This window comes from Sceloporus occidentalis, unplaced genomic scaffold, assembly GCF_023333645.1.
Source record: "Sceloporus occidentalis isolate IW3139 unplaced genomic scaffold, rSceOcc1.0.p SCAF_9, whole genome shotgun sequence".
Taxonomy (NCBI): domain Eukaryota; kingdom Metazoa; phylum Chordata; class Lepidosauria; order Squamata; family Phrynosomatidae; genus Sceloporus; species Sceloporus occidentalis.
The window spans coordinates 48,037,304-48,065,235 of NW_028316989.1; the positions used below are offsets into that span (position 1 = coordinate 48,037,304).

General features: G+C 42.5%; 2 protein-coding genes across 10 annotated transcripts in view; one reads left to right on the forward strand and one right to left on the reverse strand.

Moving 5' to 3' along the window:
• The window catches only part of LOC149307480 (multiple epidermal growth factor-like domains protein 11), a 282,125-nt gene extending 267,508 nt beyond the window's left edge, over positions 1-14,617 (reverse strand). For 4 of the 5 annotated variants that reach the window (XM_089539259.1, XM_089539263.1, XM_089539262.1 and 1 more), the window contains exons 1-5: positions 14,518-14,617; positions 13,505-13,659; positions 8,266-8,359; positions 7,937-8,120; positions 3,781-4,024 (exon numbers count right to left, since the gene is read on the reverse strand). The gene's annotated coding sequence lies outside the window, so the exon portion shown is untranslated. Of the gene's footprint in view, positions 1-3,780; positions 4,025-7,936; positions 8,121-8,265; positions 8,360-13,504; positions 13,674-14,517 lie in introns of all 5 variants that reach the window. The other variant, XM_089539256.1, reaches the window with a different exon arrangement.
• On the forward strand, positions 14,068-27,691 carry DIS3L (DIS3 like exosome 3'-5' exoribonuclease). Of its 5 annotated transcripts, none has more exons than XM_089539266.1 (17): positions 14,068-14,095; positions 15,677-15,830; positions 18,342-18,470; positions 19,105-19,240; positions 20,091-20,267; positions 21,190-21,268; positions 21,817-21,996; positions 22,240-22,409; positions 22,503-22,664; positions 22,879-23,126; positions 23,783-23,875; positions 24,257-24,790; positions 24,948-25,102; positions 25,264-25,442; positions 26,018-26,163; positions 26,820-26,994; positions 27,079-27,691. In XM_089539266.1, the coding sequence occupies exons 2-17, from the start codon at positions 15,787-15,789 to the stop codon at positions 27,385-27,387; spliced, it is 2,916 nt and encodes a 971-aa protein (XP_089395392.1). In that variant the 5' UTR covers positions 14,068-14,095; positions 15,677-15,786; the 3' UTR covers positions 27,388-27,691. The 5 variants fall into 5 exon arrangements, with proteins under 5 accessions (XP_089395392.1, XP_089395390.1, XP_089395391.1 ...); XM_089539264.1 differs by lacking the exon at positions 14,068-14,095 and adding an exon at positions 15,007-15,183; XM_089539265.1 differs by lacking the exons at positions 14,068-14,095; positions 15,677-15,830 and adding an exon at positions 15,327-15,631.
• Positions 27,692-27,932: the final 241 nt, after the last annotated feature.

The following is a 27,932-nucleotide window of genomic DNA, read 5'->3' on the forward strand; positions in this document are numbered from 1 at the left end:
GCCAAGTGACCCTCCATCCTATATCTCTGCATTTCATTTTTTCTGCCTAAGTGCAGTACCTTACATTTCTCCGTGTTGAAATTCATTTGGTTAGCTTTGGCCCAGCTTTCTCATCTATTCAGGTCATTTTGAATGTTGATCCTCTCCTCTGGGATATTAGCTACTCCTCCTAGTTTAGGTCCTCTGCAGATTCCAGAAAACTTGGTGTTCTCTCCTCACTCGGTTTTTAATCATTTCCTTCTCCTCCCTCCCCAAATAAATGAATTGCAAACTTCTTCTTAGATCACAACATCAATAATAAATTAGTAATTGTTGATTAAATTATGGGAGGGATCGAAGGCCATTGAATATTGATTGAAATTTAGCAATGGCTTTATTGAGTAAATAAGGAAGCATCTTAATTGCTTCTCTTTATTATTTGCATAAGAATATTAAAAAACCAATGGAGGGCCATTGCAAGAAAAGCCAGGGTTTGCATTTTTAGCTCTTTAACCCTCTCATTCTCCCCCTTTTTCAGAGTTTCATACTACAAAGGTAAAGCATTTGAACTGCTATGGGTCTGTCCCATGAATTCCTGGGAATTGTAGTTTGGATACGTCCTTTAGTTCTCTGCTGGAGAGTTCTAGTTGCCATAATTCCGGGCAATGGACTAGAGCATTGGCTCTCAATCTCTGCTCCTCCAGATGTTTTGGACTTTAATTCCCAAAATGCTTGACCCTCAACTCCAAAATTGGTCCAAAGCTGGAAAAACGCTGGAAAAGAACTTTCTTGTAGATATTTCTAAGCATCTCTCCCCAAACTACAAATCCCAAGTTTCCATAGAAATAGAACCAAGATGGTCATCAGGCTATAACCATGCAATTTGGGTTTATGTATTCCCAGAATTAAAACAGACCGGTGTTTGTGTGTGTTATTTAGTTATCTTTACTTATTCCAAATGTTTATATTCTCCCCCGTTTTAGCTTTAAAAGTATTCAGTGATTGTAAGAATATGAATTGCTAATAATAAAAGCCTCAAGTGTATATGTGTGTGTCCTATACAAATATATTTATTTGTTATATATATATATATATATATATATACATATATATATAAAACCAATAAATATACTTGTATAGAACACAATGTGTGTGTGTGTGTGTATATATATATATATATATATAGTTACATAAATATGTAAATGTATATGTAAATATATAAAAATATATACATATATACACATACATATAGATGGATATGTAAATAAATATATACATAAATATATATGTAAATATATATATATATGTGTGTGTGTGTGTGTGTGTGTATTTAAAAATAAATATATTTGTATAGTACACACAGACTAATATCATATATATATATATATATATATATATATGCATGCGCCTTCATCTTAACACTACTAGGATGGTATACAGAATCTAATGAAAAGCGTAATATGGTACAACAGATGCAATATCAACTACCCTGTATTTACTAGTCTGTAGTTACTACAGCAGTAAAAAAAGGAACAAATAAAGTATACTGCCGGATTAATAAGCCATTTTAACAAAGCAAACGAGAAATAGATTTCTTCAGATTCTTCCAGATTCATCCTGGATTATTTTCACAGTGTGAATAACCCCTAAGGACTTTATTACATGGGAGAAATTGGGGGTTTAACCAGCAATTAACCCATGAAATCTGCGCAATTGTGATTAAAGATTTTCACGCACATTGTGCTTAAGGGGCCATTATCTCGGGAATCACGAGAAAATAACCAGGCAATAAAGAGCAACAAATCATTCATGTGATTTCCCTTGGAATTATTTGTTGCTGTTTATTGCCAGTTTATTCCTGGGATAATGGCCCTTTAATGTCGACGCCGTGTGAAAACCTTAATCGTGACTGTGCACTTTTCCCGGGATAAACGCTGGTGTGATTTTCCCCATGTGATAAAGTCCTAAGATTGTGCAGCCAGAAATTGGGACACTTTCTGATAAATGATCATAAATGGGATGCAACCAGGTGTTGCCCCATGCCCTCCTCCTTTGCCACGTGAAATGCCCTCTCCAAAAGGGAGGCTTGGGAGGCAAAACTGCCTGCGCAAAGCCTTACCAGCGAGTGAATGACAACTTCATCAACCAATCACTCCTCCTTGAGTGCATTAACATTCAACCAAGTCAGGTTTTGTTTTGTTTTATTTTTAAGGCATCTGTCTTGTTCTCTTCTGAGAAGGGAAAATCAGATCTTCGGAGAAAAATACGCTGTCAGAGCATTGTTTGGGAAAGGCGCCAGTTTCTCCCCTTAATAAATTTATCATATCTCTAATATCAAAGCACAAGTGATTAAACACACACAGTTTGTTTCTCGAAAGAGGAAATAATGGTTGGCAATAACGACAAAAGAGAAAAAACAAGGGATGCCAATGGGTTTGTTTGGGGTTTTTTTTCCTCCCTGTGTGTGATTTTTGTTCTTTTCTTCTGTAATAGAAGCCTCTTTATGAATCGCTTTATTATTTTCAATAAGATACTGTCTGTGCAATCAGGGATGATAAATGGCAAATAATTGTAAACCTGATATTGGTTTTCAATATTGAATTTATCATGCTGTCCTCTTAACACATATTAAATACTTCAAAGAATTTATACATTTGTCAGATTGCTCTGAGATTCCTCCTTCCCCCGTAAGTAAAATTTATGGGTTTTTCTAGTTTGGGGGAATCTAAGGCTAGACAATATCATTAATAACGCTGAATAATGATATGGTCCCCTTAACAGCTAATCTCTTTTTACTAATCCAAAGAACCCAAATCAAATAACATATATTAGATTTAGGTGCCGAGACCAAAGGAAACGAAATCAAATGCAATCCTCTCTTTGGGGACTTTATGGCTGGCTTCACTCGAGAGGAATGGCCCAAAAGAAAAGCAACATCCGAAGAACATGGGATGTTATCTTTTTACTAAGTTACCTTTTGCTATGGGTTTTTGGCTCCTTTTGCAGCAATGATGGCAATCCCTTGCAATCCCTGCAAGCTGCCCAGTGCTACTGCTGCAGGAACACAGCAAACCCTATTAAAATGAATGACTTCTGGTCCAAGCATACCATAAAATCACACTGGAGGACCTAGAAATGCCTAGAGAGAACATTTCTCCAAGCATTTCTAGATTGTCTGGTGTGATTCTATGGTATGTTTTGGCTGGAAGGTGACCACAGAATCTCATAGAGGACCTAAAAATGCCTAGAGAGAACAATTCTCTAGGCATTTCTAGGCTCTCTGGCATGACTCTATATGTTTGGGCTGGAAATTGACCATGGAATCTCATTGGAGAACCTAGAAATGTTTAGACAGAACTCTTCTCTAGGCATTGCTAGGTCATCCAGCATGATTTTATGATATGTTTGGGTCAATAGTTGACCATAGAATCACACTGGAGGACCTAGATGTTGACCATAGGATAATACTGGAGGACCTAGAAAGGCCTAGAGATGCGGGTAAGTGAAACTGCATATACCAGTTCCGTAGATACGGGGGTTGTACATGTTTGCTTTCCCCTCCGCACTGTGCTTGAAGTCTTGAAAGTACACATGTATAAGTTTTACATAAGTGGCAGTGGCATTTGGATGATTGTGAAGCCTTCTGCCTCCTCCTACGCAGAGCACAGATTGCCAGCTCCAAAGCAGACAGGTTGCTTGAGAGGGAGAAGCACAGAAGAGCAGTCTTAGCCTGTGTCAGAACAATGGTTCATGGTCACCTTTGTTTTTGGCACAGTCTCTCGCTCTCTCTCTTCTGCTTACCTTCACCTTTCCCTTCTTTCCTGGGCGCTGCTCCTGGGCTTCATCTTCTCTGGAGCTCAGAAACCAACTGTGGGCTGGGTGAACCCTCTTTCGATTCCCCCTCCTCTCTTCTGATCCGCTTGCCCTCAGACAGAAGGCAAGAATCAGCGTTGCCAGGTAAACCATCTGTCTTCATTATGTCCTAGGAAGGAATCCAGGGTGGTGCTCTTCTCTTGGCACAAGAAGACGCGAGTGGAACAAGACACTGGGGGAGGGAAAAAAGACAAGAAAATCCCATTTAAATGCACAGTCCTCATGGACTTTGCAGCCAGTGAAGAAACTATAGATGATGGGTGTTTTATGGGAAGGGGGTTCAACATCCCCTCTCCCTGTTCCCCTTTTTGTAGTTCCCTTGGCTTTCAGAGACTACATCAGGAGGTGGGAATTCTGTGGATTTCCCGATGCTTTTGGACTACATCTCCCAACATGCTGGATGGAGCCGATGGAAGATATAGTCCCACAACATCTGTAGGGCACAGTTTCTACCTCTGACTTTGACCCATGTTATTGCTTTCCATTGCACCACCTTAGATGCAACGAAATGTGCAATTCTTGTTTCTGTGATCTTGAGCATGTGGACACGGCACATCAGATTAAAATGTCAGAGTGACTCCACTGGGGAACGGACATCTGTCCAAGGCATCAATACAACTCCAGTCCTTAAGATAAAATATGTGAAAGAATAATATCAGCCGTATGGTTTCTTGAGCAATGTCCCACACTCCCTGCAGCTGCTTCAATGAACATAGATGCTCCTAATGCGAGACTGTACCCAGTTTCTGCAGAATTAGTCCAAAGTGCAGGACATAAACCAGAGAACAGGAATTTGCCCATTGTCCTGCAGAGACACTGGTTGCATCTGCACTGCAGAGGTAATCCAGTCTGACACCACTTTAACTGCCATGGCTCAATGCTATGAAATTCTGAGAATTGTAGTTTTGGGAGACATGTAGTCTTCTCTGTCAGAGAGCTCTGGTGCCAAAGTAAACTACAGTTCCCAAAACCCCATAATACAGTGAAAGTGGTGTCAAACTGGATTATTTCTGCAGTGCAGATGTGTCCACTCCTGGCCCTGATTTAGGCAAGTGACTACCTCCCTGCCTAACTCTGCAACACTAAGGGCTTCTGTGAAGATGAAATGCAGTAATTATGTCCTATAAGCTGCCTAGACGCTTGAGATAACACTGGAAAGAAATCTAAATATAGTGAGATGGAGTACTTTGGGGCAGATAATGAAGGTTGGGACCCTGGCAGAATAAATTCCACCCGCGCTAGTCTGGTTTGCATGACGGAGGGAGGCTGGGGAGAGAATGCATCAGGGCTGCAGGCCAACAGACACCTTTGTGCCCAGAGAGAAACAGCAATATCTTTACTGCAAAGCTTTTTTTTTTATATCCCTTTCCGTTTTGCATTTGCATTGCTTGACATCAGCGCCGAACAATAATAAAAGCTGACTCACAAAAATAAAGACCGCAAAGAAAACCCTGCAAGTACATAATGGAAATGTTGTTATGGACTTTTGTGAGCATAAATAGTGTTCAAAATGAAATTGTCAAGGCCGGAATCCGCAATGCACTCAAAAGTAAAGCCATTTTAATATTCAAGAGGACCTCGACCGGTATGGATTTCTGGTGCCTTCCCTGGCCTGCAATTTCCATTTTTTTAATTATCTGACACATGGGGAGCCAACCATTCAGTGGAGAAAAGAGGCACGAGTGCGAGAGAAAGGAGAAAAGACAACTCAGAGGGAAACAAAAGGCAGGAATGCCTTCCTAAACTCCCATGAAACAACTGAGGAAAGGCTGAGCAGGACCCAAACAATGGTTCAAATCCTGAACTGAGGAGACTCATTGGCCTGTTACAGACTGCCAAAATAAAGCTGCTTCGGGTCTCTTTGGAGGTATGCTGTTTAAATGATGCATGCACCCTAAGAATCCAGAAGCTGCACCAAAGCTGCACTACAGTGCTTAGGAATGGAGTGTGGCTTTGGCACGACCTCCGGACTCGTAAGACCCATGCATCATTTAAATAGCATACCTCCAAAGAGACTCGAAGCAGCTTTATTTTGGCAGTCTGTAACAGGCCACATATTCATGGAGTTACGCAGTGGTTACAAAGCACCTCCCTACTGGTGAATTACAACTTTTCACCATTAAATGCACTACCAAATGCAATGTGCATCCATGCGCAATGGCACCACTAATTCTGCTTTTGCAACCTTGAACTGAATACAGATGTTCCGCACTGAACAAGGAGAGGTCATCCGGAGTTTGGGGGCGCGGTGTCATCAGTATGCAGATGACACCCAACTTCTATCTTTCCTTTCCATCTGATTCCAAGGAAGCTGTCCCTGTGCTGAACCAGTGTCTGATGTCAGTAATGGACTGGATGAGGGCAAATAAATTGAAGCTTAATCCAGACAAGACGGAGGTGTTCCTGGTCACTCGTAAGGCAGATCAGGGAATTGGGGCTATGCCTGAGCTGGATGGGGTTACACTCCCCTTGAAATCTCAGGCTCGCAGCTTGGGTGTGCTTCTGGACTCCAGTCCAAATCTGGATTTCCAGGTCTCAGCAGTGGCCAGGAGTGCATTTGCACAATTAAAACTTATGCACCAGCTGCACCCGTTCCTTGAGTTGTCAGATCTGGCTACAGTGACACATGCTTTGGTTACATCCCGTTTGGACTACTGTAATGTGCTCTACATGGGGCTGCCTTTGGAAACTGTTCAGAAACTTCAGCGAGTCCAAAATGCTGTGGCCAGAATGTTGACCGGAGCCAGTTACAGGGAGCGAATAACTCCTGTATTGAAACAGCTTCACTGGCTACCGGTTCATTTCTGAGAACAATTCAAAGTGTGGTTATGACCTAAAAAGCCCTACATGGCTTAGATCCAGACTATTTGAAAGACCGTATCTCCCCATATGAACCACCTAGAGCCCTAAGATCTTCAGGAGAAGGCTTTCTCTCGGTCCCACCATCATCCCAGGCTCACCTGGTGAGGATCCGAGAGAGAGCCTTCTCAGTGGCTGCTCCTTCCCTGTGGAAGTCTCTTCCTTCCATGGGAGAGTAGGCTGGCCTTCACTGCTGACCTTTCGTAGGCAGCAGGCAAAGACATTTTTGTTTAAACAGACCTTTTTGAGATCTGGCAGGCTTGGTTTTATTGGGAGATGAGAGGGTTGGACTTGGACTGTTTAATTTTAACTCTGTATGTTTTAAAATTTTATATTTGTAATTTTTATATTTTTATAATTTTAATTGTACAATTTTAACTGTTATGTTTTTATATGTTTGCCGCCTTGGGTCCCATTTTGGGAGAAAGGCGGGATAAAAATAAAATAAATAATAAAAAGTTACATAAGGCTGCTACTCTTCTGTGCAAAATTTACATGGCATGATCAATACATAATAACAATAATAAAATTTGGTATGGTAGAAGGTGAGAGCCAGCATGGCATAGCGGTTTGAGGGTTGAACTAGGACAATAAAGACCAGGGTTCGAATCTCAGCCCAGCCTTGGAAACCCATTGGGTGACCCTGGACAAGTCACACTCTCTCAGCCCCAGAGGAAGGCAATGGCAAACCCCCTCTAAAGAAACCTATCAAGAAAACCCCATGATAGGCTCATCTTAGGATCACTATAAATTGGGAATGGCTTGAAGGCACCCAACCAACAAAGATGGTAGAAGGCAGTAAAAGAGGAAGACCATATTCCAGGTGGAATTACTCAACTGAGGAAGCCACAGCTGTCCCGAATTTGCAAAACCCAAGTTGAACTGTGGATGAGAAGATGTCTTGGCGGTCTCTCTCATTCATAGGCTTGCTGCAAGTCAAAGCTGCCTTGACAGCAAATTGCAACAAGCTGCCACAACCAGAGTTACAGACCACTTTTCACGAGAAATAAACAAGGCTCTGCGGAGTCCTGCTCCATACGCCGTATTGGCCTCTCTTGACATTTTGTCATCACACATAGTAAAGCCATTGTAGGCATCTTCCTCTCCCTTTTTAACACCGGGGTATATTAAATTATTGCAACTCTGAGAAACTGTTTTGCCTTTAGGAATGAAACAGAGAGAGAAAAGAACAGAGCCCAGCACTGACAGCCGATGGGCAACGTACCAGGAAAAGCAGGAGGAAGGCTTGGCGGCCATCCTGGCAGAGATACACGGCTCAACGGATGACCTCCGGCCAGTCTTTTGACCTTCATGTGCCTTAGCCGGTTCAGCCAGCAGTCTGCCAAAATCTCAGAGCCCCTGAGCCCTGGAGTAATGCGCCTCTGGCTTCTGCCTGAGCCAAGATCTTCCTTGAACCAAAAGAGAGAGAAAGTGAGAATGACACAGCTCATTCTTTCCCCTCTCTCCTTTTTTTGAACGATCAGCAACTATATCAATCAATCTGGTCCTGCAAGGTTCCTCCTTGAGACGGGTGACTGCTCCGTACTTTTTTACCTGCATCCTGAGAGGTGTGTCAGCACAAACTCTTTTTATGCCTCCTTGGAAGGGAATGCGGAGAACAGATGGGAGCCGTGCGCAAGAGAACATGCTGTGCAAAAAGACAATAAATAAATAAAATAAATCTCAATTATTCCCCCTCAAGAAAATTCAAATTCCATAATCAAGATGCATATGAGAAAAAAATATATAGATTTATTTGCGGGGAAATGGATTATTCATCCAAAATTTAGTATTTCAAAGACTTTGGAAGAAAGTTTGGAAAGGAAATGGAAGGGAATACATAGCAGTGTTGGCCAAGATCCGATATCAGAGTTGTGTATCATAAATCCCTAGTTATGCTTTGTTGAATGGCTTAACATTCCTTATCTGAATTAAGGGTGCATCTATACTGTTGAAATAATGTAGTCTGACATCACTTTAAGTGCGGTAGCTCCATCCTATGGAAATCCTGGGATCTGCAGTTTTACAAGAGCTTCAGCTTTCTCTGCCAAAGTGCTGGTGCTTCACCAAACTACAAATTCTAGGATTGTGTAGGATGGTACCATGGAAGTTAAATTGATGTCAAAACTGCATCATTTCTACAATGCAGATGCATCCTCAGGCACCAATGTCATGCAACTGAATGCAATCCCCAATGCACACATGCATCCATACACAATGCATGCCCCTGTATATGGCTCACATGTGCATCCGTCCAAATGCACAATGGGACTGCATATGCAACCTGGCTTATGCAGCCTTGAACTTGAATGCAAACATTTTTCACTTCTTGCTTCTGTTGGGAAATGTATTGATCTGGAAACCAGGGTTCAAAGTCCCAGCTTGGTCATGAAACCCACTATCACACTGGGGCTAATTTTGGTATTAGAGATTAAAGCACATTTAAAGCATCCCGTAAATAAAGCAAAAATGGTGAGTAATTGCACAAATGATTATCACATGCAATCGCACAAATAGTGATATTGAAAATGCATTGTTGTTGCAATCCCGAAAGTAAAAAGGTGTGTGTTAATGCTTCTTTGTGACCACTTTAATAGTGGGTTTTGTGCGATGTCATGTGAAATCGATTCGCTTAATTATGTGATTTTCCCGGGATATTCGTGGGATAAATTCCTGATCTCCTTCATGTGATAAACTCCCTGACTTTGAGCAAGTTGCATGCTCTCAGCTTCAGGGGAGGGCAATGGCAAACGTCCTCTGAAGAAACCTTTCCAAGGTTTACCTTGGGGTTGCCATAAGTCAAAAAGGACTTGAAGGCACATAAGAACGACAAAATACAACAGCAGGAATCCAGCCATAGACTGAAGAGAAAGCTGTTGAAGGAATAAGAAGGGAATCAGGAACTCTCCATGGTACCGAAACACTTTGCATTGGCCACTGGTTCTGCCAATGGGTATTTAACGTCTTACAATTAGCCATCCACAAAAACGAGGAGCGAGATTATGGAATCTTATTTTGGATTAAGGAGCCCTGGGCTTCTGATGCGCCTTTATTGACCCAGGAAAACTCTTTCTGCTTGCAACTTTGGCTGTTGTCAACTTTGGTTTATGAGGACCCTATATCCTAGAGGTTTCTTGGCAAGATTTCTTCAGAGGAGGTTTGCCACCACTTCCATCCTCTGTGGCAAAGTCGCCCAGTGGGTTTCCATTGCCAAGCGGGGATTCGAACCCTGGACTTCCAAGTCCTAGTCCAACTCTGCAACCACTATGTTTCTGGGGCCCTCAGTCCAGACTCCTTGGACAGACTTTTTTCTGCTCAAAAAATAAGTGTGAATTATCTCTGCTCTAGAAATGGAGGTTCACCTTTTAAATGGCATAAAGAGACACATTGCACGGTTTAATGTCAAACACTGTGTTTTCCAAAGGTCCACTTCTGGCCACTTCCAGTCTGGGGGAGGTTTGGAGGCAGTTTTGCAAATCTTTGTGGCCCCCAGAGATACCAAGGATGAAAAATGGGCCCCAAAGGTTAGCCTTTGGGTTAAATAAATCAGTGTAATGGGAATGATCTGGGTCTCGCTCCTAACTCAGCATCTTCCCCGATTGTGGCTACATCTGCATTGCAAAATTAATGTGGTTTGACACTGCTTTAACTGCCATGGCTCCATCCTACAAAATCCTGGGATTTGCAGTTTGTGATGGAACTAAAGCTCTCCGACAGAGAAAACTAAATACTGTATCTCACAAAGCTACAAACCCCAGGGTCCCATAGCAAGGAGCCATGGCAGTTAAAGCGGTGTCAAACTGAATTAGTTCTGCAGTGCAGATGCAGCCTGTGAAACCCCATTATTTCACATTTTTTATCCAGTTCCTGACTCTTCTGGGATCATTTTGGCAGCTATGAAAAAAAAAATCTTTCACGTTCACAGACTGAAAGACTGGGGTGAAACTGATGGATTCCTTTTTAGCTACCCATCATGAGATATTAAATAAGGAGGCAATCGACCTCCATTGAACCTTTCCTGGTTGTCATTTGCTGTACAAATGAGATAGGAAGAGTTTTCCTTGGAGGCTCAAAGGTGTGCTTTGAAATCCAAGAGGAAAATATCACCAGCAGCCAGCAGCATTCCTTTCCGGAGGCTAACGTTGCTGGACCTGGTTCTGCAGCAGGTGACATGAAAGCATCAGGTTTCACCTGGAATAAAGTCAAGTCCCCAGTGGAAGAACCCCTTTATTTATTTATGCTGCGTTATTCCCCATTGCATGGCCAGGAATGAGCAACCTGCGCCTCCCAATAATTCACTTAATTTGATTTATACAGATGGAGTATCCCTCCTCTGGAATTCCAAAATCTAAAATGCTGTACATACTCATGTATAAGTCTACAAATTTGGGTTAAACATTGACCAAAATACTGTACTTTAATCATTCATATATATATATATATATATATATATCCATCCCCTGGTGAAAGGCAAGAGTATAGTCTGTCCTGGAAGTAAAGACCCCTTTCTATTCTCTCATCCATCCAGCTTTTAATATGATCACAAACAGTTATCTCTGCTTGAATGTTGCAAGTTCTTTGGCATTGCTTCCCTTTGCTTCAGCCTTTAGATCCTTGGTTGGGTGCCCCTATGTTTTACCTTCAACTTATCTATGGGTCTTTTCAAAATCCATAATTTTGGCCCCAAAATCTGCCATCGATTTATACATGATTTATAATCGAGTACATACAGTACTCCAAAATCCAAAATTGCCAGTGACTCCATTGCTTTCAGATGTTTCAGTACGCACAAACGTTGTTTCATGCACAAAACCATTATAAATGTTGTATAGCTGTGTTTGCGCATATATGCATATATACATAGCGGTGCCTTGGAGAGGGGACCTAAGTTCATTTACATTTCATACACACTTTATATGTATAATCTGAAGGTTATATGTATAATGCGAATGAATTTGGGTCCCATCTCTAAAAGATATCTCATTATGTATATATGCATGTATATGCAAATACATGTATTCCCAAAAAAACCAACTTTTTAACATGCAAAGCACTTCTGGACTGGAGACTTGACTTGAGACTCGAAGGCAGAGACTTTCAGACCTGATTTGAGACTAGGATTAAATGACCTGAATACATCACTGCTGCAGTGTAGAACAATATTTAACTTCTCAATTTGGAAGGGATCATGTGATTCTGTTAGCAAGGGTTGGAGCAAAAAGTAGCAGCCACAAAGTTTGCTCTGCTGCGCATGGATAAAACAGTCTACTTTTCAGCACTGTGTGGTCAAGCTGGCTTAGTGAAACAGTGACTCCCAGTGACAGCAATGGAAAATGCACAATGGAAACCATCTACAGAAATGTATTCTGCTACAATAACCTCAGACCTAACTCTATTTTACTTTTATTTATTACACTGCAGAATTAATGCAGTTTGGCACCACTTCAACTGCCACGTCTCAAGGTGTGGGATCCAGGGATTTGTAGCTTGTTGTGGCAGATAAGGCTCAATGGCTCATAAAACTACAAATCCCAGCATTCCATAGTAAGGAGCCATGGCAGTTAAAGCGGCGTCGAACTGCATTATTTCTGCAGTGCAGGTCCAGCCTTTTTAGACTACTAAACTAAAGACTATTCTATTTTAGGGAAGCCTTCCAGCTTTCGTTTTGATTATATGACCATATTGTTCGTATTACGTAATTTACATTTTTACAGTACTTTTTAAACTTCATTACAGTAACATATTTTATTAATTTTATAACCTTGTTTTGGGTCTCAGATCGTGTGCCGTAGGGCAGCCTTTTGTTTCTGTTTTGGATGGTTGTTTTTTCTCTCCTTCGTAAAGCGCTATGTAAAGCCAATGGCACTATACAAATAAACGTAATAATTATAATACACTGCAGAAATAACATACCTTGACACCACTTTAAGTGCTGTAGATCCATCCCATAGAATCCTGGGACTTGTAGTTTTTACAAGGCTATGCACACCTTCCCTGGCAAAGAGTACTGATGCTTTGTGATGTTGCTGTGTACCTTCAAGTCATTTTTAATTTATGGTGACTCTAAGGCAAACCTATCATGGGGTTTTCTTAGCAAATTTCTTCAGAGGGGGTTTGCCTTTGCCATTCGCTGAGGCTGAGAGAGTGTGACTTCTCCAAGTGGGTTTCATGGCCCAGCTGGGATGCAAACCCTGGTCTCCAGATTCATAGTCCAATGCTCAAACCAATATGCTACACTGGCTCTCATCAAACTATAGATCCCAGGATAGAGCTGTGGCGGCTAAAGTGGTGTTAAACTGCATTATTTCTATGGTGTAGATGCACCCACGTTCAAGCCAATGCATCACTTTGGATAATTAAAGTTGCTAATGTGCATTAGCTGTAGATGCACTCCCAGTTCTAAGTAAAATCATAATCATAACACAGTCATCCCTCCATATTTGCAGCTTTGATATTTGGGGATTTGATTATTCACAGATTTCATTAATATGTTCTCTCTAGGACTGTTTAGGTCCTCCAGTGCAACTCTGTGGTCAACTTTAACTAGAAGTTGCACTGAAAGACCATTTGTAGCTACTCCAGTGCCATTCTATGTTCAGACTATGTTGGACATTGACCCCAGAGTTGCACTGGAGGTCCTAGAGATTCCTAGAGAGGTGTCCTCTCAGGTAAAAACAGTGTTTTTGTTATTTGGGGTTTTTCCATAGTCACAATGGGGGCCTTGTTCCCCTAACCCTAGCCAATATGGAGGGACAACTGTACCAACAATAAGGGAAGATTCATAGGATCTCACTGCACAAGTCTTCAGAAGCAGAGGAGAGGAGCCCTTTTCTTGGCTTTCACGGTCCATTTTCCCGCATTTGGGCTCCATTTATTTTAAATCTCCAAAAATGCAAGGACTGAAGACCGACTGAAGAAACTTCTTCCGCATTTTGTGGAAGGCATAATCTGAAATACAAGAGCTGCAAGATTAAAACGTCAAAAGATGATGCATCACCGCTATATCGATGTGGGAAAAGTAGTCTGGTATTAATGGTATCTCACCAAATGTTATTTATTTTGTCCTTCTTCTTTATTTAATAATTGATAATAAGATCTCTTGACAAGGCAGCCCAGAACGAAGATACTAATGAATTTCAAATGACGGTTCTTAAAAACCGGTTTCTCTCTCTCTTCTGAGCCTTGAATGTCTGTGTTTTGTTCTCATTTCCCCATAACTACCAGTTACTACGATAAAATCCAAAATCCACAAAGCATTGATGCCTTCGTGGGACCAACCAAAATGCACAAAATCCTATTTGCAAAATAGCGAATAAAGGGATTAGAATCGCCTCTAAATTACAGACTGGGCCCAAAAAGGAAAAGGCTCATTAACTAATAAAAGGTACACCGGCATCCTTACTCTATAGATACTATACTTATTGGTTTTTATGTGCTTTGTGAATTACGGTGGCCGTAATTTATCTTGGTCTCTTGGAATCTGAGGTGATTGAATGCCACAGAATTAATCCAGTCTGAGGACCGTTTAATTGTCATGGCTCAGTGCTATGGAATCCTGGGATTCTGACAGAGGAGGCGAAACACCTCACCAAACTAAATTCCCAGAATTCCACAGGACTGAGCCAAGGCAGTTAAAGCGGTGTCAAACTGGAGTGTTTCTGCCGTGTGGAACAATGTTAATCATGAGAGAGCTGGGAAGAGTTACCAAAAAATTCCCAGAATCCCCCTTATTCCCAAGTGGCCAGAGGCCATGTTGGCTGGGGAATTCTGGGAATTCAAAAAATTCCTCAAACCGACTGAATTTACCTGAAGGGATTGTGGGAGATGTAGTCCAAAAAAGTAACTTTCCCACGCTTCACACTCAGCAAAAAATTCGACAGTACAAAAGCTTGGGGGAAGAATTACATCCTCCATATATTATTATTATTATTATTATTATTATTATTATTATTATTATTATTATTATTATTGTTGTTGTTGTTGTTGTTGTTGTTGTTATTCCTGAACTACCATTCCCAGCATTCCCTTCAATATAATGTTAGAGGGAGGAATTGTGGGAGTTGTAGTCCAACGCCTCAGGCGCTAAGCTCAACCCCGCCCCTTTTCAGTTAGAAGCCTCCGCCATTTTAGGCTCGGGCCCTTCTCTCCTCGGCTGCTCCCGCCCTCGCGCTCTTCCAAGCGCCGGCCACGCCCCCTCAGCCGCAGTCAGCGCTCTTTCAAGACTGACGGAAGCGAGGGCGAATCAGGGCCTGCAAGGCGGGGCTTTGAGGCTCCGCCCCTTTCTCTTACTGACCCGCTCCCCCCTTCCACCCGGTGCGCGTGCGCTCTGGCTCCTGGCTCGGATGTTGAGGACAGAGAAAGTGCTGCTGCTGCGGGGCCTCCAAGGCCGCTCCGTGAGGGTTGTGCGCGAGCACTACTTGCGGCCCGACGTCCCTTGCGGCAGCGCCCTCTGCCGGGAGGGTTGTCCCCGAGGTAGGCGACGCTGCGCATGCGCAAGGGTTAAATGTGCCCATATTGTTAAGGGGTGGGGCTTGTGGAGGAGACTACAACTCCCAGAATTCCTCCCACCAACTTTATATTGAAGGGAATGCTAGGAGTTGTAGTTCAGGGCTGTAATTCTCCCCCTAAGCGTTGTACTGTCCTTCTGAAGTTGCCTTTTCAGGGCTCCCGTGAATTATCATGGTTTCTTTTGGTTCAGCTGTGGTTTGCCATTGCCTTTCCCTGAGGCTGAGAGAGTGTGACTTTGCCCAAAGTGGGTTCCATGGCTGAGCTGGGATTTGAACCCAGGTCTCCAGAGTCCTAGTCCAACACTCAAACCATTACATCAAGATGGCTCTTCTTTTGTTTCCCTACTTTTATTTATGGATTGTAAACTCTTCTGGGCAGGAGCTTCTTGCCTTGCAGACTGTGAAGCAAACAGGTGAATGTGTCCAATGTTAATCAGACCTGGATTCCTCTCTTTCAGATGGGAAACTGCTATCGGACGACGCAACTCATTATCTCGTCCCGGACTGGAAGGTGGTCCAGGATTACCTGGAGATCCTGGAGTTCCCCCAGTTGAAGGGCATTGTGTTCATGCAGACGGCGTGTCAGGCCATGCAGCACCAAAGAGGACGCAGGTATCCGCTCTGCCTGAAGAGCTGGGCTGCATTAGGCACCTGGGAGGACTTGGAGGACCCACTTGCCAAGAAAACCCCATGACAGGCTTGCCTTCGGGTGGCCATAAATCGGAGGCAACTCAAAGGCACACAACCAACAACAAAACATTGCTTTATGGTCCCACCCTCCATGTAAAGACAGTCTGTTTCTGCCAGTCCATAGATGTGCTTCAAGGATGAACTGCGTTTTCAGGTTCCTATTGGGCAGATAGATTACGGTTTTGAGATACGGCAGCCTGGCAGCAAGGAATAGAGGACCAAACTGCGAAATATGTTCCTTACTTTAGACTGGCAAAGGGTAATGATATGCCACAGCGACTTTGTGAGTGCATCAGCCCTGTGTCTGCCCTTGGGGCCCTGGAGGTTAATCAGGGATTTCTCTCGTGGACATTAATTATAGCGTTATTATCTATGAATATATTTCAGAGGGAATGGAAATATTCTAATCCTCAGTTGTAACAAGGCAAGTTAATGAAAACGCTTAATGCTTCCCTGACACTTGCGTTTTTTCTAACCAGAGGGCACTTTTTTGGTTGTGATAACATTTCTTTCCCCCTTTGGATGCCTTGGGGGGGAAACACATGTTCATCTTTCTTTGCCTCCCAGTTATGAAACACAGCCTGGACCTAATCTTTCTGTTTAGCCCTGATGCTGGCTGCAGAGCTTTGGGAATATGATGCTACAGCCTGCAAAACTCCTTCTTCCGCATCAGTCGCTTCATTTGATGGGACAACTCAAGGGATTCCTGACATCCCAGACACTTTTTCCCATGTGCACTAACTAATTCACCAAGACCTCTGTGTTCAGCAGCAGACAAAGTCCACAAAGGAGGACAGGGCACCACATAATGTAGGGCGCTCAAGAAAAATGGGGGACATGACCAAATAAAAGCTTGAAGCACTCACAGAAATATAAAACCGTGCTTCTTAGACATGCTCCAAATGGAGGAGATCTTAAAATTCCTCCTGGACAGGTTGAAACCTAGGACATGTCCTGGAAAAGGAAGGTGTCTGGTCACCCTGACCTCCCTCCAATGCATTAGCCCTGTTCACTATGGTCTGTAACACAGTGGATCTACAACTCAGGGTGGGTCTCCACTACAGTTACATCAATTTTGATACCAATTTGACTCCATCATACCGAAGCCTAGGATTTGTAGTTTGGTGAGGGACTTCGAATTCTCTGCTAGAGCGCACAGCTACCTGTCTACTGAGAAGCCCAACTCCCTTTTGTTGTCTGCCTTCAAATCATTTCCCATTTATGGTGATGCTACGGCAAACCTATCATGGAGCTTTCTTGGCAAGTTTCTTCAGAGGGGGGTTTGCCATTGCCATCCTCTGAGGCTGAAAGAGTGTGACTTGCCCAAGGGTACCCAGTGGGTTTACATGGCCAAGATGGGATTCAAACCCTAGTCCAATGCTCAAACCACTATGCCACACTAAGCCTCTTACCAATATATACATCCCAGGATTATATCTGTGGGACCCATGGCTTTTTAAAGTGATATAAAAGTGGCATAACTGCATAGTGTGGATGTACCACAGAGAGCTAAATCCAGTGTGATGTTGTCACATAACTTCCTTCCTTTCTCATCTCATTGCAGTCCAAGCAATTGCCCCAAAACTGGCTGCTGGAGCAGCTTTTCGGGGTATTTGGGGGGACCTATGGTGTACAGGGCTGTTTCTCTCTTCTTCCCCTTCCCCAAACCTATGTTACATTCTGCTATTGCATGAGTAGATATACAGCACCAGATACAGTCATTAAATTCATTTTCTTACACTCTAATAAGATCTTAATTATCTGCAGGACTGTTGTCTTTATATATGAATTTTAAGCTTGTAAGGAAATGTTTTAAAAATATCATACTGCAGATTGCCAAGGCAATGCCATTTTTTATTAATCGTAATTAACATCAATGTTAAATTATAAATTTAAAATACCCTCTCTTCTTTCAATTATTTAATGGATATTAATTGTGTAAGGGTGCGGTTAATGATTCCATCCAGTTTGAAATTTGATTTATTATTAATAATAATTATTAATAGCTTATAAAGCACCTAATATATTCTAAGCGCTGCAAAGATAAGACGTTCCCTGCAATCTAAAATCTAAGAGTCTAAATCTAAAAAAAGGGGGGAAAGGGGAGTATGGAAGGAAGAAGAAAGCAATTAAATTCAGGCAACAGCATTTAATTGTGTAATTTGTTTTGTATAATTGTTTCAGTAAATCTTCCCTGTTACGACAATGAAAAAGTCTACCTATACAAATATCATTTGCATATGTCTCTGCAGTCCTGTTAATGGAGAAAGCAGATTCTTTGGTATCAGTAAAGCTGCTTATGGATGCGAGTGATCTTTGCAAGAGGGTCTAATTTTTTATGATCTTTTACTAAAAATTAATTTTTCTACTCATAAATGGTAAAATGTTGCATCGCTTTGACACAGTGCCTTTTCTGCCCTGTTTCTTCTACAGACAATACAATAAACTGCGAAATTTAGTGAGAGATGCCCGCCACGACTGCATTATGTTTTTTAATGAATTCCAGCTGCTTTCGTATTTGCCAAGAGAGAGAGGAGAACCTTTGGAGAAGTGGCAGACGCGGTACGTCTTCAGAATAATGCGGCACTGACGGTTAAAAACTTCACAAGTGTTGTTGCAAACCTGGGGTTAGCAACTCTCAGCCTGTAGTACAGACATTAATCAACTCCACATTACACATAACAGTGTGACACAACTTTAAATCCTATGGCTGCATCATAAGGAATCCTGGAATTTGTAGTCTGAAGAGGCTTTAGAGCCCTCTGTTTGAGAATTATAATTCTTCACCAAACTATAAATCCCAGGATTGCATAGGATGGATCTGTGGCAGTTAAAGTGGTACCACAGTGCTACACTTTGTAGTGTGGGAAAGAGTGTGGAGGAGATCAATTAGATCCCAAAGGCTTTGATACACAAAGCCATGTTTCTACCTGGCACAGAATGAAACGGCTGTTAATGCCAATCAGGCCTCTCTCTGAGAGATATTCCACAACTGGGATGCCACCATAAAGAAGCCCCTCTGATTAGTTGTTAATTGTATTAGGACAAGAATACTTGTTCTAGTGGCTTGATATTAAATGGTTATCATGCGCAGTTGGGAATGTGACTGTGACCATCTCTACGTTAGGAATTATATGAATTTTTGAAAAAGATGTAACATGATGCAGATGAGTAAATGTGGCTGCTTGGTTCCTAGGAGTATTTACAATGCCTCCGTGTGGTACTATCATCACTTCTTGGGTCAGATGCCCATTGTAATGGTAACAGATGATGAAGATTCGATCGAGCAGCTCGGAAGTGAGACGGAAGGTGTCTTTGTGATTTCATTCAAGGTAATTAAAAAAAAATATCAACACATAACATTTAATAATATAAAATGACATCCAGTGGGTCCTCCGCATTCACTGGGATTAGGGGTGCAGGACCCCCATGGAAGTGGAAAAACCACACATATTTTGTCTAGGAATACATATATATTCCTGTCTAGGAATCTCTAGGTCCTCCAGTGCAATTCTGTGGTCAACCTCCATGCGATAGTGGTCCCTGGCACATTAGGGGAAAAACCTGCCAGTCTGCCACATCAACACTGGTCTAGAAAATATAACTGCTCCTGGGAATTTGTCCTTAGTCCAAGGATGTGGGAGGGTTGGGGAGGGAATAACCTGGCCCACCAAAACCATTTCTTTGCCGTCCTCCTGAAGCCCTGCTTGCGGAGTTCCCTACTGTTGTGGCTGTGTACCTCTACATCGTTTCCAGCTTATGGCAACCCTAAAGCGAATCCATCATAGGGGTTTCTTGGCAAGATTTGTTCAAAGGAGGTTTGCCGTTGCTTTCCCCTGAGGCTGAGAGCATGTGATTTGCCTAAGGTCAGCCAGTGGGTTTAATGGCTGAGCAGAGAATCGAACTCTGGTCTCCAAAGTCCTAGTTCAACATTCAAACCATTACACCATGCTGGGTCTATTGCAGAATATTTAATCTACAGGGAGAAAACAGAGAATGGCACTTCTGGGAGGCACCAAGAAGGAGTTATTCTCAGCTACCAGAAAGCAGGGGGTACCATGCCTCCATGGATGTCCATCCTTAGCTGGAATGTCCTCTTTGGATCCCAAGTTCAAGGGCCATGGCATTAAGAAAACCTCCAGTGCTAATTTTCTTTCTCTTCTCCTCTGTCTGTCTAAACAGGATTATTTGGACAACTTCTGGCCTGACTTAAAAGCCGCACATGACCTTTTCGATTCTATCCTCCAGTCGCGTCGCGAACGGGAGAACGAAAGTCAAGAGAATAAAGGGAAGGAGTATGCTGAGCATGTTCCTATAGAAGCCCTGGAAGCTGGGATCAAATCAGGAAGATACATTCAGGTGATATGCGTCATGTATGCACAGACAGAGCAAAACCCACCTTTCTGTAACTCTGGATATTTTTCAGAGAATACACACAAGGAGACTCCAATAAACATGCTTGAGGTCTATAAGTCTCTGAAATGTCACTCTTGAAACCTCAGAGAAGTATATATCAAAGTTTCTGGGCCAGACCTGGTAATGGAAAAAAGTAGGCTGCTTTTGTCCCTGGCAGCCAGAAAACTGTACTTAATCTGAAAGCGTCAGACATACAGAAGAGTAGAGAAGGAGGCACTGCTTATCATTTTTCTATATGAAATTCCTACACTTGCTTTCTGTAAAATGCTCAAAGCGGTAATGATTAGAGTAGGGATATAAAAGAGATATCGCTTGGGATCTCCTGTAAATAAGTTCCTTTCTTATCAGTCTTTTGTCTCCTCCTTGCCCTTTTGCCCTGACATCGTAAAATGGGCATTGTATGTGCCAGAAAAGATAGATTGGAAACTCTTGCCGAAATGTCTCCAGTGGCCTTTATAGGTCATTAAAGAGCTGATGGGAAATAAAACCATCAGTTGGAAGATCTGGCATTGTGCTCACAAGCTATTTATTTGCTTCCCTTAATTTCAATCCTGCCCTTCCATTCAAGGATGCCTGGTGCTGCTCACAAGACAAAGTCTCAATATAAAAACACTTGAAATCACATAATTAAAATACAGCCACAAGAAAATGCTTACAGCAGACAGAAGACTGTACTAAAAAAATTACACCAGCCAGCTAGCTGTACAAATGTACCTCAGAGCAAATGAGTCTTTATGGAGGGACAAGTTATTGGAGAGGGCACCAAATTGCTTTTCTGGAGCAGAGTCTTTTGTATTGTCACGGTTGCCACAGGCCTGGTATGTGTGCATCAGTTGTGCATCGTTCCAAATCTTATGTCTTGCAGGGAGTCCTGAATGTAAATAAGCACAGAGCACAAGTAGAAGCATTTGTCCGACTTCAAGGAGCCAGCAACAAAGAAAAAGGTGAGAACTGATTCATTATTTTTGATCTGTAAAGTGAAACTGGCTTTGGCTTGGTTAGGTTTTGTCCCAGGGCTGCAACTGTAGAAAGTGCAAAATAAGAATGTTACTGAATAAAAATTCTGTTCCTCTTGATGCAATGCAAAAAAGTGCCTTCTTGTGGCTGTTCTCATCTTGAAATGCCTTGCTAGGCAATCTGGGCAGCCAACCTCTTTGCTGTCCTTTCATTAGCATGAAAAGACCTTTCTATTCCAGCAGGCATTTGGGAACGGATTGTTTTCACAAAGAAGGCTTTCTGTTGTAGTGTGCTATACAATTTTTATTCTGTGGTTTTCAGTTAATATTTTTAATGGTTTTAGTTCTATAGGCAGTTTAATACTGTTTCCATCCTGATGGGTGTGGGTGTGTATTTGAGCTACACATAATTTTGTTTGTATTTTTATCCTGTAAACCACCTTGAATCTCCGTTTTGTGGGGGGAAAGGTGGGGTATAAATAAAGCGCTTGATTCCTTCAGCCCTCCTGATTCATTCTTCCTTGATTTGCACCCAGATCTCAAAACTGATGTCCTCATTTATGGCACCAAAGCTCGGAACAGGGCAATCCACGGTGATGTTGTGGCTGTTGAATTACTGCCACGGAGTGAATGGAAAGGACGGACTGCTGCCCTTTGTGAGAATGAGGCAGAGGAAAAGACCTCTGGGGAGGCTTGCTGTGAACCAATGCCCACAGGTAAGGCAGTGGAGCAGCATCTTGTCATATTTGGAGTGGGCTTTTGGATGAGTTGGCATTGCCAGTAGTTTCCCCAGCATTGTCAGCCACTGGCTTACTGTATCATATTAGCAGTTCTCTTACTGCCTCACAGGTCAATAGAGCTTACTGTTAATAGATAGATCAAGCCTAAAAGCCACCATTGGGTTCTTTTGCTTCTCTTTACACCACTGCTATGTAATCCGTCTGATTCTTCTTTCAAAGGGAAAGTTGTGGGCATCTTACAGAAGAACTGGCGTGACTATGTGGTCACTTTCCCATCCAAAGAAGAGAACCAGTCACATGGCAAAAGCACACAGAAAATCCTTGTCACACCTTGGGATTACAGGATTCCCAAAATCAGAATTAGTACCCAGCAAGCAGATGCCCTACAGGTAGAGATTTATCCAACATCTGCCAGTCTCTTCTTGGTGACATGTACAACCACTGCCTTAAGTGTTCTGATGTACTGTATTGTTTTGCCCCAGGACTTCCGTGTCATTGTGCGCATTGATTCTTGGGAGTCGACATCACTGTATCCCAATGGGCATTTCGTGCGGGTTTTAGGACGGATAGGAGATCTTGAAAGCGAAATCCAATCTATCTTGGTGGAAAATAGCATCTCAGTCAGCCCATTTTCTGAAGCACAGGTCAGACTGTCTTACTTGTGTGTGGGTGGGTTTAACTGGCTGATTAATTGTCATTTGTAATGTTTAGGAGGAATCTCTTTTCCTCTAGTTTGAATCCATGGGAGACCAAGTCATTGGGCTCTTCTGGTTTTGAATAGCTGGTCGGTAGAGATGGTCTGAATAAAAGTTAGTTTTCTGTCTCTTATGGCTGATCAGCAGGATTTGATTCCCACAGATGTGTGAGATGCCAGTTGTCATCCCAGAGACGCCATGGAAAGTGACTCCAGAAGAAGAAATAAAACGCACAGATCTGAGGGATACACACCTAGTATTCAGCATTGATCCAAAAGGCTGTGAAGATGTGGACGATGCTCTGTCAATTAGAATGCTGCCCAATGGAAATTTGGAACTAGGAGTCCATATTGCAGATGTCACTCATTTTGTGGCTGCAGGTTCTTACACTGACATTGAAGCAAGAGCAAGGTGAGTTTTGCTTCTCAGTTTCTTTGGTTACAATCCTTCAGCCAACTGTACTAAAAAGAGAGGAAGCTGCATGCAGCCATATTTCTATAAGAACTTGTGAAAAATGAGACGCAGAACATTGGTGTCATTAATGCGGTGTACCCTCAAGTTGTTTCCAACTTATGGCAACCTCAAGGCAAACCTAGCATGGGGTTTTCTTGGCAAGAAAAGTTTAGGTGTGTATGTACATTTGGTTGTACAATATTTCAGTTGATAAGTAAGCAACCTGTACAACAGTCATGTAGTGTTACACTCCCTCTCTTCTGCAGTTACCTTACTTGTACCTTTGGTGCGTACTTTGTAAATGGCTGCCCATCTTATTTTCTTTACAGTGAGCATAAATATAAATAGCCCACAGCAGAAGGGATGAAAGCTTTTTGGTTCACTTTTGTGCTTCACTGAACCTAATATCCAGCGACTACATAAAAGTCCCATTACAGTATTATAATAATAATAATAATAGGATTTATTTATACACCGCCCAATCACTGGGAATCCGAGTGGTTTACAACAGAGGGGATAATAGACGGTCTGTCCTGAATGGTCAGATATACATGTCTGTTTGTTAAGCAGTAAATGGATGATAAATTATTGCTGTTCTTTTCTCAATATCTCAGGGCCACCACTTACTATCTACCTGATCGCCGTTACGACATGCTGCCTGCCATCTTGAGTGCCAATTTGTGCTCTCTTCTCGGAAATGTTGACAGGTGAGCGCTTACGTTTGATCTATGTCTAAGGCTCATATGGTCTTGTGCTTTCCTCCAGCACTTAAGTCTTTAAGAAGCAGATTTGTACATAGTCTTTTGTGGTATTCGAAGAAAATGGTGTTCTGCACCTTTGAACTGGTTATAAGTAAAATTCACCAACTATAATCTGGTTAGTGCAATATGCCAGAGAGGTGCATTACTAAGAATACAAGTAGATTTTGTCTGGCTGATATCTATAGCCCTGTATGTATTGTAGAAGCAGTATTAAGAGAATGAAACAGTCTGATTGTGTGGGTTTCTCTCATGTTCAAAATACTCTAGCAGTTTCACCCAGTGATAAGTTTATTTGCTCACCAAACAGTGATGATGTGTGTTCTCAAGGTACGCCGTGAGTGTCATGTGGGAGCTCGACAAAACTTCCTACGAAATTAAACAAGTCTGGTACAACAGGACCATCATTCGCTCTTCCTTCAAACTCTTCTATGAGGCTGCACAGGCTTTGCTAGAAGGAGACTTGACCACTGCGGATGAAATTCCAGAGCTCCAAGACATGGATGATGAGACAAGAAAACGAAAGTTGGAGGAGCTGGTCTGGGCCATAGGAAAGCTGACTGATGTTGCCCGGCACATTAGAGCTAAACGGGACAGTTGTGGGGCACTGGAACTGGAAGGGGTTGAGGTCAGAATTCAACTGGATGACAAAAAGAACATAGATGACCTTGTCCCCCAGCAGCCCCTGGAAGTTCACGAGACTATTGCCGAGTGTATGATCCTTGCAAATCACTGGGTGGCAAAGAAGATCTGGGAGAGTTTCCCTCATCAAGCTCTCCTGCGCCAACACCCGCCGCCACGGCAGGAATTTTTTTCTGAGCTCCGAGAATGTGCAAGTGCCAAAGGCTTCACCATAGACACCCGGTAAGTAGAATGGGAAATGCTTCAAAGGCCTTAGCTGCACAATATTTTTGTTTCCTTTGAAGTTTTGACTGTACAGTAGCTCTTTGCAGAGACAGTTATTGACTTCATGTCAGTGGGAAGGTAAATCTGTAAAAACCAATCCTATTTCTCTTTATAGGTCTAACAAAGCATTAGCTGACTCCCTGGACAGAGCAGTGGATCCCTCCGATCCTCTTGTGAATAAGCTCCTGAGATCTATGGCCACGCAGGCAATGTCTAATGCGGTTTATTTTTCAACTGGATCTTACCCTGAAGAAGAGTTCTCTCACTACGGTATCTGCTTTCATTTGTTCTTCTGTGTGTGTGTGCGTGTGTTTGTGTGTCTGAGGTGGGGAGTAGCACTACCTTTGTAGAGGCTCACTCATCTAAGTCTATACAGGATCTCATCCATGGACGCCTTGTTCATTAATGGCTCTTGGGTTTCTTGGCCTTAGGTCTTGCTCTGGATAAATATACCCACTTCACTTCACCCATCCGGAGGTATGCTGATATAATAGTCCATCGACTGCTGTTGGCAGCCACTGCCAAAGAAGACAAAGCAGGCACCAAGGATAACTTGTTTGGAAACAAAGAACTTGAGGAACTCTGCAGACACATCAACAACAGAAACAGGGTAAGAGGCAGAAGGCATTTAGTGTGAGTTTAGGTAGCGGCTTAGCAGAAAAAGGCTTGTTTGACTTTTGTTGTTCAGAAAGACAGCTTTTCTCTGTTGTACCTGGAACAGGTGGGCAGGCTTTGAAAGGGATTTCCTCATTATTCCCACACATTATTTCTGAAATCTCTTGTGAACTGAACAGAGGAGTGGATTCTCCAGCATCACAAATACAGCACGCATAGGTACTATACTGCTTGTGTTGTAGCTCAGATCTTTTTTGGACTCCTTCGGGTTTTAGAATTCTCCATAAGGCATATTTACCCTGTATAGGGATTACATTATTTTGCCTTTAAAAGTATGTAACTGTGAAGCTGTGTATTGTTAGAGGACCTTTCTTTGCTAAGAACAACAAATAGGTACAAGCACTGCAGCCATTTTACCCCTGCGTTGGGTGCACAGGAAAGTCCAAAGATTTGGCCAGGTAGAAATAGCAAGCAAGATTCTGATCATGGCAACGTTTGAGGCTGGAACCTTGTGAATTTGACTTCCTGAAGGAAAATAAAATTCTGCCTTAAATTACTGTTTTCGAATAGGCTGCCCAGCATGCCCAGAAGCAGTCAACAGAGCTTTTCCAGTGCATGTATTTCCAAGACAAGAGCCCAGAAAGAGAGGAACAGTGCACAGCAGATGGGGTGATCTATTCCATCAGAGAAAATGGCGTCTTGATCTTCGTCCCGAGGTGAGACAACAGTGGCTCAAAACGAGAGAAAACATCCACATGGCAGGTTTCCGTTTCAGAGCTCCTTGGGAGCTCACTCAGCCATGGAAACCCACTGGGTAAACCTGGACATGTCACACAAGGGATGCAAGAGTGAGGTCCAGGAGCCCATCCATGCTCTGTACCAAATCAAAGCATTGATTCTCCTAACCAAGCATTGTCTATTGCCAGTGTTTCCCAGGTGTATTGGACTGGTGGCCATAACCCCAAGAACTGGTGGTACTGGTTGCAGCTGATGACAATTGTTCAAAACATCAGCAGATTATACTGACTTGCAGCCATGCTCCAGGGATTATTTCCCGTGGGAGTCTTTGCCAGCTCCAGCTAGACTGATTCTAGTGACAATCCATCTCTACAGCATGTGACCCATTCTGTTTGGGAATATCTTGAGCTTTTGAATATGGGACAGAATTCCCAAGAACACGTTCAGCAAATACTATTGCTCAATCTCTCACTAGCTTTCTATCTTGTGTTGTATTCCGTGTGATATTGCCTTTTATAGTTTTTAATCACTGTCACACTTTCCCCTGAAGTACCAACTCTGCTGTTGTGAAATTCAAAGTGTCCTAGTAATTGGGTTTTAATTTAGATCACTGTCTAATCTCATTCTGTCACAGGTATGGAATTAAAGGTGCTGCTTATCTGAAAAATAAGGAGGGGCTGGTCCTCTCTGGCCAGACTGATGGGACCTGCGAATGGAAACCTGGTTCACTCCAGCGTTTTCCCAGCAAAATCATCTCTGCTCCAACAGCTGGGGATTCCATTACTCTGAACCTCTTCGACCACGTAACCGTAAGTTACAAACCCATGTCCTAGATACCACCAGCTTGCTCATGGGAGTAAACCAGAAATCTTAACCCTGTGTTTTCCTCTCAGGTAAAAATCTCCGTACAGAGTTCTCGCTGCCATGTCGATACCATCCGGCTTCAGATAACCAGCTGCAAGCCTCACAAGATGTCAGCAGGGGATCCGTCTCAAAGTTCTCACATATCCAGAACAGATTTGGTAAGGGAAGTAACCAAGACGGCCGAGGAAGCTCAGCTGGCTCATGACAAAGCCAGAACAGAGAAGATCGAGGAAGGATATGAGGAATATCGCCAGACGCAGGGCTTGAGCCTGTACCAGCTGTTGGAAGAAATCAAGGATTGGGCTCTGCTAGATGTATCTGCAGATAGCAGAGCATGACACTTCAATTCACACAGGGCTCTTCGTTTGGTCAGCTTCACTCAGTCGTTTTAATTACCTTTACTTTTTTTTTAAAAAATGAGGATACATTGAACAATTTTACTTGACGCTGCTTTACCTTGTATAATAAAACAAGGTTATTTTTACAATGTTAAAAGTGGGTCATTATATTTTAAAAGTCTGTTTTTAAACACACTGAATGGCAATGAAAAGTATTATTGACTTGTATGAATTAAGTAAAGAAAAAATGTAAATATGTGAACATACCTCAAGGGATAAGTATTAAATTGATAATACCTGCCAACCTGGTAGTACTTCAAAACGTTACTGGATGAGGCTGGCTGTTGATGTACAGCCAAAACTACATTAATCATCACAGGTATTTTCTATACAATACGCAAAGGGGTCTTGTAGTGCCTTTGAAACTACTGCAAAAGAGGTTGTAGCATGAGCATTCATAGACTAGGCATTCGTCTTCAGATGCAAGTGGCAGCAAGACTAGTTTTAATAATCCCCTGGAGGGAATGACCCCCTGCCCCACAGTC

Coding starts and splice junctions, on each gene's coding strand:
- DIS3L (XM_089539264.1), top strand. CDS start 15,054: ATGTTGAGGACAGAGAAAGTGCTGCTGCTGCGGGGCCTCCAAGGCCGC. Junction 20,268..21,189: donor AATCAGGAAGATACATTCAG/GTGATATGCGTC, acceptor TATGTCTTGCAG/GGAGTCCTGAATGTAAATAA. Junction 21,269..21,816: donor AGCCAGCAACAAAGAAAAAG/GTGAGAACTGAT, acceptor ATTTGCACCCAG/ATCTCAAAACTGATGTCCTC.